Here is a 14807-nt window from a genome sequence, read left to right as displayed (position 1 = left end):
GGTGGAGCCATCACAGCAAGGACCTGCCCGCCACCTCCAGCCCAGGGGGACCTGCCACCTCCTGTCACCCACTGCCTGTCTCCTGCATTTCTCCAGAAATCTGACATTCGGGGTTTGGGAGGAGGAGAAAAAAAAAAATGGCAAAAGGCAAACCTATTTCTGACAGCTGATAGCTCATTCCTTCCGTGATAGCTTCTTCTGGTTACGGAAGGGGTGATAACAGGCAAAAATGAAATACCTGTGATCAGGGGCTATAAAATAGGAATTCTAAGGAGGAATCTGGAGAGAATGGCTGAGAGAGATCTCCAAAGTAAGTTTTCAAGATTCTGACTTAGAAAAGCAAGCACCTCATGCCACCAGGCAGGGTCCACGCTCTTTTAAAAGATTTCTAGATGCTTCCACTTCTCAGTGGTCTACCCAAGGCCAGACCCTGTGCTAGGTGGGCACTTAACACCCTCACCTCATTGAATTCTGAGCATGATGCCAAAAAAGTAAGTGCAGACAAGGAAACTGAGGCCCAGAAAAGTAAAGCGACTTGCCTGGGTGGGTCCGTAAATCCCACCCCGGCCGACTGGCAGCAGAGCCTGTGCCCCGTCAACCCCCCGGACCCCACCCCCAGGGCGACCCGCCCTCAGAGCTGTCACCATATGACAGTAATGTGACTGAAGACAGGGGAAGGAGGGGTGACACACCGGACGGGACATGTGAGGGTTGTCCTGAGGTTGTTTCTGACGATGGCATCCTCAGAACCCCATGGAAATTTCTCCCCGATCCCAAGGAGACCTACGGTCACTGACACCAGGAGGTGACGGAGCCAGGGAGGGAGCAGAGCATCCGTAAGGGAAGGCGGAGGGTGCTCGTGACTGCAGTACGTGCACCGTGCACCAGGCACGTGTCATTTAAACGTCATGACTGTTGTTCGGTAGGTTCCCGGACGAGGAAGCTGCAGCTCTGAAGGCCAAGTCACAATGCGAGGGGCCGGCAAGCAGCAGGGTGGGGCGCAGACTTGGGCTCTCCAGTGTAGGCCGCAAACCCAGACACCCCTATCCCCCGCTTCTCCTCACCCCTTCTCAGGATGCCCATCCCAGATAACAGCTCAGAGACTCATGCACTTTGCAAAGCCTACACCCCACTCCTCTCCCCTCCCAGGCTTTACTACTCGTGCTCCCCTTGATGGATGGGTCCCCCAGCTCCATCAGAACCCTCCACAGAGGCAGGGAGAATGCAGCATGAAGGGATCTTGAGAAACGTAAAGAACTCCTATACAGGCAGACATGTATCAGATGCCTGCCCCTGAGTCAGATCTCCAGCCAAAGGCCTTACCTCTGACCAATGCCAGCCCTCTGTCTGCAGATGCGCCTTGGACACAAGCTCCAGGGACCTCCTCCACCCACAGCTCATGGTCAAGGAGCAGCGCCCCGGACCTCGACCGCACACATCAAGGGCAGGGCTGCTCCCAGGCCGTGTCCCCCAAGCAGGACAGAGCAGCGGCCCAGATGGCCATCCTCCCACATGCTCCCACCCCCTGGATGCTCTCTCAGGTGGGGATGGCCGGGGTGGGGGAACGGCAGTAGGTGCTCAGTTGTTGGTTGAATGAATGAATGAATGAATGAATAAATATCCTCCAGGAGACAAGGCTTCAGAAACGTCCTCCTTCTACTCTCCTACTTCTCTATCATTCAAAAATAAATTAAAAAGGAAGAGTTAGCTATTTCTTTTATACCCGTCTCCAGAATACCATCTCAAAGAAAGGGTCCAACCCTGGTGTAATGACCTACAGAATCCCAACACAGTTCTCGCCCTGGGGATGCCCTTAACGGTGGAAGGGATCCCACATATTTACAGGCCAGCCCTGCCCATCCACCTCTGGAGCCCTGCCTCTAGAAGCACCTGGCAGAAGGAGAGTTGGGACCGGCCCGTCTGGACCACACTCAGACTGCGGGCTCCAGGAAAAGCGGGACCCTCACGACCACCTGGGCACCTCGCCTCAGACAGCCAAGCCAGAGGCGGCGTCCCAAGGATCAGCACTCCCCGCCCCGACCAGCTACCGACCGGGGCCAGCTCTGGGGACAACGGCGGAGCACGGACTGGCCAGAGCATCCCCCTGCCACGGCCGGGGAGCAGGCACAGGAGAGGCCTGGGCGAGGCCAGCGGTGCCCGCGGCTGGGGCAGCAGCTGTGTGGATTTCCGGAAGCCCGGGTGGAGAAGCGCCTGTGATTCCTAGTGCCCCTCTTAAAATATAAAGACTCAATTATCTTTGAGCAGCTTGCTTTACACATGAATTGACACATTTATTTTACAATAAATAACTGAAAGTTATCTGTGTTTCCTTTACTGTTAATCTACACAGAGAAATAATAAACAGGGCTTGTCTACAAAAATGCAACTACTGCAGTCCTCAGAATTCAATTAAGTTAAAATAATTAATACTCCCACCATATTAAATGACTATACATTTGAGCTACTGCAGTTTTGTTCTTTAATCTTTCCTTTTTATTAAAAAAAAGAAAAGAAAAGTTGGTGCCAAAGTAGGGAGGGGAAAAAGCAAAAAGGGAAACTGGGGAGGAAAGAGCATGACAGGCTGTTAAAATGGAATGGTCGTCTTCAGCTGACACAGCATGGAGACTGTCTTGTGCTTTCGATTAAAATAACATTTTAAATGCTTTGAACAAACATATCTCTTTAGACTTCTAAGGGATTATTTTACATATTTCTTCAAGAATGAAGAAATCCATTCGTCCTGTTGCTGAACAGAAAGGGCCAAGAATATCTTTCGTCACACACAGAAGAAAAATACTGTAGGCCACTGCAGTATTACAACCCAAAAAAGGGGGGGATGGCGGGGGACAGGGGAGACAGTGGGGTGAGGACAAAGCTGCCTCGGAGATTAACTTTGCCTTTTATGAAATCATATTTAGCCGCTTTCTTAAACAAACCTACCCACAAGGATCTGCCGCCTCTCATTGGAAAATACCTTCAATGTGAAATAAGGATTCGGATGGGTTCTGGCGAAAGCAGGAAGAAAGCCCTTCCATTGAAACATGAATAGGGGACCGTCTCATCGGCAGAAGCCACCCTGAAAGGTCTGTGTGCACTGATGCCAGGTGTTTATACCACTGGTGAAAACTATCCCTCTAGCGTCAGACAAAGAAAAGAAACACAGACAAAAGGGGCCCAACACCTTTGTGGATCATGGCTCCGGCCCTAAGGAAGGAAGGATCACTCAGATCTACACGGTGCTCTGAGAAACCAGGGTTTACAGGACTTTGGCCTGAACATGTCAGACACTTTTCTCAATGCCCTTGGCAACTTAAGAGTGTGGGAGACTTCGTGCTAGGACACCCACAAGAAGGCCAGCCGCACAGGCCAGTCTGGTTAGACGGGGTCCCCCAGGGCCCAGCCGGTGCCTGCAGGAATCTGCACACCACCGCAGTCTCTTCACAGGAGAGAGAGTTCATTAATCCCACTGTACAGATGGGCAAAGGGAGGCCCAAGGTCACAGAGCTGCCAGATGGCTGCCACAGATCAGCTGGGCTTGCTGCGTCACCCTGACTGCCTGCTGGGTGATGGGGGGTTCCTGGGCATGCCCCTCCATCTCACCCGTGGGAGCAGAGTGTCCCACTTCCATCAGGCTCACCCCGCAAGGACCACCCAAAGCCTCAGTCCCTCCAGTCCGTTTTGGACCAAGACACGGTGGAGATGGATACACAAACTTCCCAGCCAGGCACCTGCTTGTGCGCTGCCACACCAGAAGGGACCCCCAGGAGAAAAGTTCCACTAGCAAAGCATTTGTGGAGCCTCTGCTCCTTTAACCCGCACACCAGGCCTGCCGGGATTGTCCCTCCTGGTGACACGTGGAGAAACTGAGGCTCTGACCCTGAAGGTAGTCCAAAGTCTATCGGCAGGGTCTAAACCCTCACCTGCACGAACTCTGATAGCGTCTTGCTGCAGGACAGACTGCTGTTTCTAGGAAACACAGGCCAACCAGGGCCCTGAGCTCAGAAGTACGAACCGGAAGCAAACACTCTGGGCTGCACGGAGCACGGGCTCCCTGGAAGAGGCTCTGGTGCGCCATCACCTTGACCTGGAGAGGACTTGATGCAAACTCCCTGTGGTAAGCAGACCTGCCAGAGGACGCAAGCCTCTACACCTGTTCTTCAGGTGCTAAAAGCCAGCTGTCCAGGTGACCGGCCAAGTGGGCATGCCAGAAGGTACGGCCAACCTCCCCCAAGGGGCACATGCTCCAGCAACTTCTCACAGGCCCCTCCCCAGACCTACGCCTAGGATCAGGCAACATCAGAAGGGGCCTCTTTTGACAGATGGGAAACTGAGGCCAGAGAGCAGAGGAGAAATGAGGGCCCTGCCCACATGCAACATCTCATTAAGCCTCACGACCACCCCGACGAGATGGGTCTCATTCGCTCCACTGCACAGATGGGGAAACTGACTTGTCCAAGTTGTGAAGAACGAATTCCACCCAAGACTATCTGGTTCCAAAACCAGAGACTAAGCCAAGAACACCTGCAAAGGGAGGGCCAGCTAGCCTTCCGTCTTGTCCTCCTGGCCACCCACGGATCAGGCCCCACAATGGAGCCTGTTGCCAAAAGCAAAGCAGCCATCATCAGCCCACTGGGCCTCTCGGAGCTCCAGGCCCGTCTCCTCCTGAGGGTCACTGGACGGTGGCCCCTCGGCAAGGGCGAGCCCATCTGTGGCCCCATCCTGGTAGCCCCCGGGCCCTCCCAGCACCAGCACCCTCAGACAGGGGGCGAGCCTCCCGCAGAGCGAGGGGCGAGGGCAGGCCTGGGACCCGAGAGGTGGCTTCGGCAGCGGCCAGACAAGTGCAACGTTCCATACCTGCAATGTTCTCCTGCTTGGGGCAGATGCCTTTCGTGGGTGAGAGCAGGTGGTCATCTTCGTCGGGGGTGACCTGGATCCCGATCTCCACCGGCTCGGACACTTTCCTGAGCTCAGAGCGTGAGGAGGGCGGCGGGCTGCCCTTGTCCAGGCCTTTGTCATAGCAGCCACCCAGGCTGCCGCCACACTGCTTCTTCTTGTGCTCTATAAAAACCAGGATGTCCCCCAGGGGGAAGTTCATCTGACACTGTCCACAGGTGAGCAGGTCAGGGTCGGGGCCACCCACCATCAGCCCCAGGCTGCTGGGCTCCTCTATCTCCAGACCCTCATCTTCCTCGAGGATGGTGGCCTCCACATGCTCAGGCTCTGCTGGAGAGAGAAAGGAGAAGGGAGGGGGGGGGCAGAGAAGACAAGATGGGCTTAGGCAATCACAGGCACCCATCGCTCATTCCAACCCTTCCCCACCAAGAGGCAGGCCCCTCCGCTGCAGGATGCTAGACGTCACCACGTCCTCCCCACAACTCCTGGAGGCAGGGGGTCCACCATCCTGCGTGCAACAGATGGGCAAACTGAGGCTCCGGGAGCAGCGCTGCAGCTCCCAGAGGTTGTTGCTTAAGTGGTACTGATCTTACTGCTTTCTAGTTTATTTCCTGCCAGTTTCCCCCCCACCCCCAACTCAGCATAGGGACACACACATGACCACCCGCACATCCACACACATCTTGGTTTCACCAGAGACTGGGCGTCTCTCAAGCTTTGCAACATCTAAGAATCACCTGGGAGCTTTGAAAACCCCCAACACCCAGGCTGCACCCCAGACCAATTACACTGAGAGCCAAACATCAGGCTGTGTTGTTGTTTTTGTATTTTGTAAGATTCCCAGGTGATTCCGATGGGCGGCCAAGGCTGAGAACCGTGAGCCAGAGCTGTCTCTCCCTGCTTAGGCTCAAGCTGCCCCCTCCCTTCCCTCCCACCTTTCATTCACGTCCTCCCCATTCATAAGAGTCCTGCTTGCATTCCTCTACCTGAGACCTGGCTGCACACCAGACAAGAAAACAGAAACCCAGACGGGCGTCCCAGGGCCAGTCCTTACGAGAGAAAGGAACCCACGGGCTCAGAAAGCAACAAGTGAGCGTTGGTTCAAAAAGAAATATTGAAAGAAAAAAAAAAAAAATGCAGGGAAGAGACGCTGCGAGTTGGCTGGCTGAAAGAGGGAGCCGGCTTTCCTGCCAAACTCTCTGCTCCTGGTCAGCCTTCCATTGCTTTGTAGATTTCCCGACACTCACCAACTCCCCACTGTCCTTTTTTGTTTGTTGGTTTTATTGTCACTCCCAGAAAAAAGAAAAGAAAAAAAAAATAATTCTTCAGACTACAAAAGCATTTCTTGGCAGATGACAAACCACACTTTCAACGGGCTGTACATTTTCATATTTCTTTAGCAGCCGATATATCTCCTTTCATTCTTTTTTGTAGGGGGCACGGGACCCAAATATTTTGAAGCTAATAAATGCCTCAAAAAGCAGCAACCCCCTCAGGGAAAACTGGGAGACACGGCAGCCGAAACTGTCATAAATAAGGGAAGCGGACGGTGAGGTTGCATCCTTCCTCGGGGTCTGAGCAAATTCGGGGTGGAATTTTTCGAGAGCAAATGTCAGTCGTCATGTAGATAGCACAAGCGGCAGGGTCTTCAGAGAAGCAAGAGGGCAGCCAGAGGTCTGAAACCCGAGGAGGCAGGTACATTTTAAGTTGTATGGTATTTAGGAAAGGATAATGAAAACCACAGAAGAACAGAGGGAAGAAATGGAATGGGGGAAAACACATTCCGTGGCAGTGAAGTTATTGACGGGCCAGAGCCAAAGAACAGATAATTTAAGGAAAAAATTCTGTGGCATCTTCCATCCTACATATAAATCACTGTTCTGTATTTTCTGAACACAAGCTTCTTCAGGGCCTGTGAGAGTCCATGTGTAAGACCGAATAGACGGCACATGTAACATGTATGAACTAGGCATGCACGGGTCAGTGCACAGGTATTGCTGAGAAGGGAAGTGACAATGTGAGATCCCGCCTGTGCTTATAGAAAAGCAGACAGAACCCTCGATGAATTACACGTAGAAACGCACTGGAAATGTGGCCGCACAAAAACACCCCGCAGATGAGGAAATCCGAAATCTCTCGTCTGCATACCTCTAACAAAAAGAACCTATAAGGTAAGAGAAACAGTGTGCACAAAGGCAGCCCCAGAAACCATTAATTACACTTCAAAAAGAAATCGGAGTTTATTTTAAAAAGAGTTGGAAGACAATGCTACATAATTAATTTACCAATTTATTTTATGAAAAGACGCTTTGCTATGGTTAAAATGTAATCACAACCCTCACGCCGAACAGTGGTTCTAGGGGGGGCTGGGTTCCAGGTTCCTGTGAACGGTTTGCCAGAATGTAAAAGGTAATTATTCGGTGCCTCTTTTCCCTTTAATGATCTAACATTGAGCAATACTGTTTATATTGAAAAGCTCGCACCTTTAATTACCAATTACATATACATAATTTCAGAGCCAAAGGAGAGGGCTGTGAAAACAGTTCTTTAGAAATATAAGGATGTATCGTAGGCCATTTCTAGAGAAGGAACTCTAATAAATGGGGGGGAGGATGTCAAAATATTGTTTTGTTAAAAAGAGAGAGAGAGAGAGGCACAAAGGAAATGCGCTAAAATGCAAAAAAAAGGACAAAATGAAATTGAGAATTCAAATGAAACAGGGGTGAGTTCTGCGGAGGTACCCGGGCCCTCCTGAGCGGGCCTGGCAGCCGGCTGCATCCATAAGGGCATTTGATAAAAAATAAACAAAGACCAGAGCTCATCCATCCAAATCCCAGCTTGATCATCCTTTCTGAGGACGGGGAGGTGTTTTCTGCCGTCTAATTTCATCTTTGGTTTCCTTGTTTTGGTTTTGCTTGGTTTTGCTTTTCATTAACTTTTTCAGCCGAGTCCGTCCATCCGTACTCCCGGTGGGAGTTTTGGGAAGAAGCATGAATATCTCCTCTCTGTTGGGAGGTTTTAAGCTACATAATTTCAAATTTCTTTTCTCCTTTAAAAGAAACACAGACTAATTTTAAAATAAGCAAAGGTCACCTGTTCATAAGTATCCCTCCCTCACCCCTCCATCTTTTGCTAAGGACTCTGTACCAGTACTTTTTCCTTTTTCTCCTTTTTTTTTGGTTTTGTTGTTTTGGTAACATCTGGTATTCTTTCCTTTATTTGGCGGCCTCTGCCTTTTCACTTTCCTCATGCAGCAAGCCCTTGTGAGCCCCAGTAATTGAGTTTGAAAATATCCGAAGCCGTTCACTGGGCTGCAGGTCTAATTTCTCCCTCCAGCCAACCAGCCTGAGCAGCCAGGCGCTGCTGGCGTCCCATCCCGCAGACGGCTCTGAACTTGGGTCTCCAGACCCCGGGTCCAGCTCACTGCCTCCTCCAAGGGCGTGCAGGAGAAAAAGAAACACAAAAAAAATCCCCTCCCCACCCCCGCCACTTGCAGTGCTGAAAGTAAAACTCCTTAGGATGACAGGGGTTTTCACCCAACTCCAAGAATGGGGTTCCCTCTGCCCAGCCCCTGGCACGTGGAGCTCTGGGCTTTGACTCTGCAGGAGGCACTTCCCAGGAAGGCAGCGACGTCACCCCGAACCCCAAAACTGTCAAATTTCTAGGCCAGAGCAGGTGGACCAAGACAGCTTGCTGAATCTCATGTTCAAGGCCTTTGGAGACACCCCCAAAGACGGGCTGTGGTTTCACTTCCGCTGGCAGGCGGATACCGAGCTGGGCGTGTGGGGTGCATGTGTGTGCGTGTGTGTGTCTGTGTGTGTGTCCCTTCTTAGAACCCTGTCCCTCACAGAAGAAATAAAAGGAGAAAGAACCACTTGCCCAAGCTCAGAGGAGGGCAAAGTGAGACGGGCCTGGCCCCCACCCCAGAACCTTCCTTCCTCTGACCTGTGGGCACCTGGATGGAGCCCACACAGCCTCAGAGAACCAGGCCTCTGCTGGGACAGGCACCCTGAGACGAGAAAGCACCAGGAAAGTGAAAAGCCACATACAAACGAAACAGCCTTTCAAATTCCCAGACCCTACAAAACCAGCCCCTCAGGCTGCCCTGTCCGGCAAACTTCTTCAAAAAAAGAAGGCAAAGATGAGGTCTTTTCCCCTGAGAGGATTTCTGCTTTCATGCAAAGCTCCCCGAGTGTCAGGCAGCCCTGGAAAACACTGCTGCCCTCACTAGTACGAGCTGAATAAAGTAGAGGGATCGCTAAAATGTTTGACTCATTAGGAGGAAAAATGAATGAATGCAGCAGACAACCCGTCGAAACATCAGGTATCCGATTGGGGTGGGTTCTGAAATGTGACGTCCGAAAGCACATGGACAAACGTGTATTTACACACACACACTTACACATTTGTTGTAATTTTCCTTTACAACAAAACCACATTTAATTCACAAGGCGAGGCCTCCTCCCAGCTGATAAATGCATTCAGAAGCAATGAAATCAGGGTTCCCAGATAATAATGGACGTTGTTGTTAAGTGGATGGGGAAGCACTTGGTCCTAAGACTCGCTCCCCCATGCTTGGCTGGGAAGGAATTTGGGCAGAGGACAGATGGAAAGACATCATTAACACCGGCCCGGCCAAGCAGCCCACAGGCCCCCAGCAGCTGCAAAGGCTTAGCGGGCCTTACCTGGTCAGGGACTGCCCTACACACACGCTGGGCTCCAAGGGCCCCGCCCACCCTGGGTCTCCTCTAACAACTGCCCCTGCACCTGCCCTTCGGGGAATTCCAGCCAAGGGGCCGGCCTCCTGCTGTCCCCAGAGCACAGCGTGTGTGCCCTGCTGCACACAGAGCGCACAGGCCCGTGTCCCCTTACCCCTGCACTGATTCAAATCCAAATCGCTATCTTTAATGGCTAAGCCACAGACCAGGAGAAGCCTACATAGAATTATCGATTCAGTGATGGGGGGGCGGGGGGGTGGATAGGGGAAGGATGTGGGGAGGAGGGGTGCCAGGCTCTCAAAATCTTGTGCCACCAACGTCACAGCCGCCATCCTATTTGCACGAGTGTTTACAAGAAATGTTGAGCATCCATCCGCCTGCCGGAGCCCTGCCTCTGACTGGAGACGTTACACCTGCTTCCTACGAAGACGGAGCCTTTGCCAGCCAGCCCGTGCTCACCAGTAATCTGCAAAAGGATCTTTTCACTCTCCTGCCCGCGAACATTCAGGGAGGGGCCGAGACCCCAGGCGACACCTAAACGCCACTAAAACGCGCACTCGACGGAGCGCGACACTTTCTGAGCTTCCATCAATGTTTAATTTATTGGCTCCAAGAGAAAATAACAACCGTGTGTGGCGGGGGGAGGGGTGGATGGGAGAGAGAAGGAATCAATTCTTGGTGGAGAAAATAATCTATGACTAGATGACGCTTAAAGGCTCGACAAGACATTTATGAAGTTCTCCGCACAGAGGGAATCGCGCAGTGCCCGGCAGAGGAGTCGCAGATAAGCGGGGAGCCTCAGCCGAGCCAGGCACGTGTTCCGAGGACGTTCCTCGAGGGGCCACGGAGGGTCAGGACGCAGCCGGGTCCCTGCCCCCCCGTCTGCCCACCAAACTCCCGCCTCCAAGCAAGGACCCGGGGAGGGTGCAGCCAGGCGGGTCGGAGACAGGTTCCACCGAGAGATGAGCTCTCTCTTCCCGGACCACCTGCCCTCCAGGGAGAAGGGCTGAGGACTCCAGCCTGTTCCAGGTGTCACCCAGACCCCGAGCCTCCTTGAGACCCTCAAAGGCCGCCTCCCCAGCGCCCTCAAATCAGCTGCGGGGACGGGCACACACCAGGGCCGGCCACCACCCCACAAGGCCCCGTCTGCTCCATGCCAGACACAGCACACGCCTCAGAATGAAATGTTCAAGATTTCTGACATCGGGGCAGAGAGAAGGATGCCAGGGCACAAGCTTATCTGTAACGTGGATTTCCCTTCCCGTGAAAATGACCCAGGGTCTGGCTGACTGGGCCCATCATGGGGAAGGCCGGGGCTTGGCCTGCATTTCAGGAAGGCGGGGATTCCTGATCCCAGGAGAGGTTTGGGGTGCAGGAAGCAGACTCCAGGTGGGCGGTTCTGAGGGTGTAAGGAGTACCCCCATATACATACACACATTGTCCTCCATGCGCCCTGCCTGGTTTCAGAACACCTGAGCATGTTAAAATCAGCTCGCTGAAACACACCCTAACCTGCTCCATGGGCTCAGTCCAACCTCTCCCCCCTCCCCCACTGCATCCACCTCTCCAGATCCCCCAAAACTGAGCTCCGGAGGCCGGGTCTCACACAGTCAAAAGCAGGAAAAAGAGCCCATTCAGGAAAGCAGCGTTCAGGTGTGTTCACAGAGCCCGTCCACTACTAAAAGGTTACTAAGAAAAAAGTCAAGTCCATGATACCAAAGAATGGAGTGACCTATGTTTTAAGAAATAAAATAGTTCTTTAAAGAAAAAAAAAAAAAAAAAGGAAAGGTACAGAAATACTTCTAAACACATTCAGAAGATTCCATAACATTGCAAACGCCTTAAATCTTCAGAGACACGACAGAGCTCACAACGATGCGATATAAAAGCATTCTTGGGGGCCCAACGAAGAGATTTGTTTTATTTAACGCTGTGCTTTTTCAAAGGTGCTAAACAGAAGAAAAGAAGGACCGTCCATACAGGACGCTGAACTACAAGCCCTTAACTGGAGGAGATTCTCTGAGGCTGACAGCAAAACAGCAAGAGTGGAAGCTGCTTTCAGCATCTCGTTTCCAAGGTAGAAATTTAAACATGATCCTCCAACCCTTCTTTAATTCTTAGCAGGGCATCCATTTCTGAGGTACACGTTCATCACAGTAGCATTGGCATTCACCTTTCTTGAGTCATTTTTGTGTGTTGTTTTAGCACAGAAGTTGTTAGAACATTCTCAAGTGTATTTGCATTTCAGCAGTTCAGTTGAAGGGGGTCATAAAAAAGTTGTGTAAAACAGAGGATTTTTTTTTTTTTTTTTTACTTTGAAGTTACCTAATTTTGTGTGGTCTGGGATTTCATTATAGTACCAGAGCTCAGGCTGGCTGATTCAACACCCAAGCAGATTATCAGCTGCCTCGGAAAAAGAAATAAAGAATGAATTTCTTGAATTTCAGCAACTACACAAAAGACTTGCATATGTCAAAATGCCGGACGAGAGTCCCCGTGAATGTAGCACCATTAATCAAAGCGCGATCTGGTGTCACTTTTGCCAGTAAAAACGATGCCGTTCCCCTCACCCCGCTCGCAGGCTCGTGCAGAAGACACACGAAGTGCGTCCCTCTGCTTTCATGTGTCTCCAAATAGCCTGCTCTCGGCACTTTTTATACACGCCTGGGGAAAACTACTGCTCCAGGGAGGCAGTCAACAAACGGCTTTTCTTGGGGAGGGGACGACAGCTCGGGTAGATCTCACTGAGGTTTGGCTCTCTGGGAAGGAAGGAAGATTTGTGGGATGGGGAGCAGGGGGTGGGGAACAGGACACACAGGCCCCCAGGCCCAATCGTGTGAGTAAATAAAGAGAGCTGGGAAGTGACAAAGCCACGCTCAGAGCAGCCGGGTGACACAGACATTCATCCCTGGTCTTCTGATGTGCCCTCTCCTCATGAAAAAAATACACCAGTGGGCCCACAGCTAACACCACCTGCAGAAGCTTGGCCGACATCAACAACTTGACCATGGGCATGGTTCCCAAGGAGCATTTACTTTCCCCTGTCCTCCCAGATGTGACAACAGCATTAAACTTAGTCCAAAGTCCCTGGAGAGTTTCAGCTAAAGGTAGGACCTAACTGGACAGCCAGAAGGTCCTTCCTTAAGCCATAAGAGATGCAGGAGATAGTCCCCAAAGGTCAAGGACCCCATCTTTACCCTCCCCCGTATAATATTTCTCTTCACACATTGTGGTATCTGTAGTCTATGTTTAGTTACAGCTTGTGAAACTCCCCCAAGTTCCAAGGCAAAGGATTGGGGATTTCTGAAATGAATTTTTTGAACGGTTTTCTGCAGGCCAGAGGCAACTGCCCCAGCCCAAGTCTTCGAGGTGACAGTGAAGCCTCATCTCTGAGTTGTCAAACGAGCTCGCTGCCACAATATGCTTACAGCAGGCTCGATTCAAACATTAAATGAAGTAGAGAAATCATCAGATAAATTGCTGGCCCTCTGTACTGGAGAGTGAAGGCTCTTGCTCTGGCTGATGACAGCGCTAGGCTTTTGTCTGACCTAATTTATTTATCTTTCAGGTTAGAATAAAGCACTCCTTTCCTGTCGCCACGTAACCTCTTCTGCCCATATACTGAACCCAAGCAGAAGACTCTGGGTTAACTGTGCTGTCTGCAGATTTCTTGAACTTGGAGAAGAAGACATTATAGATCCACAAATTCCGTGATCAAAAGCACACATATTCCCCAGCACGAAATTACACGGTTAGGGGAGAAATCGCCTCATTAAAAGCCATCCATTAAGGGCACCGTTTGGGGTGAAAGGTATTAGCAACGCTGGGTCTAGCAAGCACATACTGCTTCCAAACAAAGTTTTACACATTATTTGAGTTGGCATTTTATCTCTTTGGGGAATGGTGCTATTTCCTTTAGTACAGTGGGAACATTACCTAATAAATGGAATTGAGAATCCAAGTGTTATAAAATCTGAGCTGAAAGGATTTCCACTCATCAAGCTGTTTTAGACGCATGACTCCCCAGAGCAGTGGCAGATCCCCAGGTCTGTGACATGCAACACAGGAATGGACAAAACGAGGTTCACTCTTCCCAGACCCCCTCACCCCATCAGGCATGCCTCAACGACCTAATGCAATTCAGAAAGTCAAGACCACAGACTAACCGGAGGAAACACGCCCGTTCAAAGCTAACAATTGTAACTGGTTTTTTTAAAAAAAAATTAAAAAGAAAAGAAAATTGCCCCCATCTGCCTAATGAGGGCTTGTAAATCAATGCCGATGGCTTGAAAATAGATTTCTCAAACTTATATTCTCATTTTGTCCTGCTCGACTCTCTGCAGGAAAATCAATATTACAACTTCACGCTTAGGACATTTTGCAGCAACGTAAACTGCTTTCGCGGTGATGGAACCCGGGTCCCGGCCCCTCGCAGCGACGGCTCCACGCATGACACGGGCACCGAGCTCCCCCTAGCTGCCAAGAAGCGCCAGACGCCGCTGGGCGTTGCAGCCTTGCCATCAACTTAAAAGCCAATTCAACTGAAAGTTTATTTTGGAAAGTATTTTATCACAACAAGCAACAGAGAATGCAAAGCGATCGGAGAAAGGAGATGAAAAGGAAAAAGAGAAGGCGGGTGCAAGCCGTGTTCTAAGCCCAAAGACAGTGCCAAGAGCTCGATTCTGATAAGGCGCTAGAAACCGGTGCCCTCTACAGTGGGAAACTGATCGATGGCTTTGCGTGCTTCCATCTCTCCTGAGACAGATGCTAATTACTGTCCAGTGCACCCAAAATCGGCCTTCCCTTTGGTCAATAAGACCCATCTAGCCCTGCACAGTGGCCAGCAAAGCATCACACCCCGCCATCTGACTCAGCCTCCCTCCATGTTCCTAAGGCCGCCTTCACCAAAGCAACTGCATTCACTCCAGCACTTGAGAAATGACTCTTTTTTCTGTTACGAAATATTTTGAAGGCCAGACAAAAATCGCCAAGGCCAAAGCACAGACAGAGAGCCACCTCCCACCCTCAAAAAAAAAGGAAATATGCCCCCGTACATAATTTGCAGGGAGGGAAACACTACCCTTTAAAAATATTATGGGTTGTTAAAATATGCTCATGGCTATTTTCTCTCAGGTGTGAATTACAAATGAATAAAATCCGCCTGGCATAACACCTTGGATGAACACATTTCTATTC

At 50.9% G+C, this 14807-nt stretch overlaps 1 protein-coding gene across 15 annotated transcripts in view; it reads right to left on the bottom strand.

The window, feature by feature from the left end:
• BCL11B (BCL11 transcription factor B) overlaps positions 1–14807 on the bottom strand; it is a 93342-nt gene that overhangs the window by 72514 nt on the left and 6021 nt on the right. For 11 of the 15 annotated variants that reach the window (XM_082450723.1, XM_082450717.1, XM_082450725.1 and 8 more), the window contains one exon: positions 4855–5223. In XM_082450723.1, coding sequence (XP_082306849.1) covers positions 4855–5223 — 369 coding nt within the window. Of the gene's footprint in view, positions 1–4854; positions 5224–6140; positions 6169–14807 lie in introns of those variants that run through there. The other 4 variants (XM_082450718.1, XM_082450728.1, XM_082450721.1 and 1 more) reach the window with 2 other exon arrangements.

Source organism: Balaenoptera physalus (genome assembly GCF_965194825.1).
Source record: "Balaenoptera physalus genome assembly, chromosome: 2".
Classification (NCBI taxonomy): Eukaryota; Metazoa; Chordata; class Mammalia; order Artiodactyla; family Balaenopteridae; genus Balaenoptera; species Balaenoptera physalus.
The sequence above is the reverse complement of the archived record's forward strand: the minus strand, read 5'-3'. Positions and strand labels throughout refer to the sequence as shown.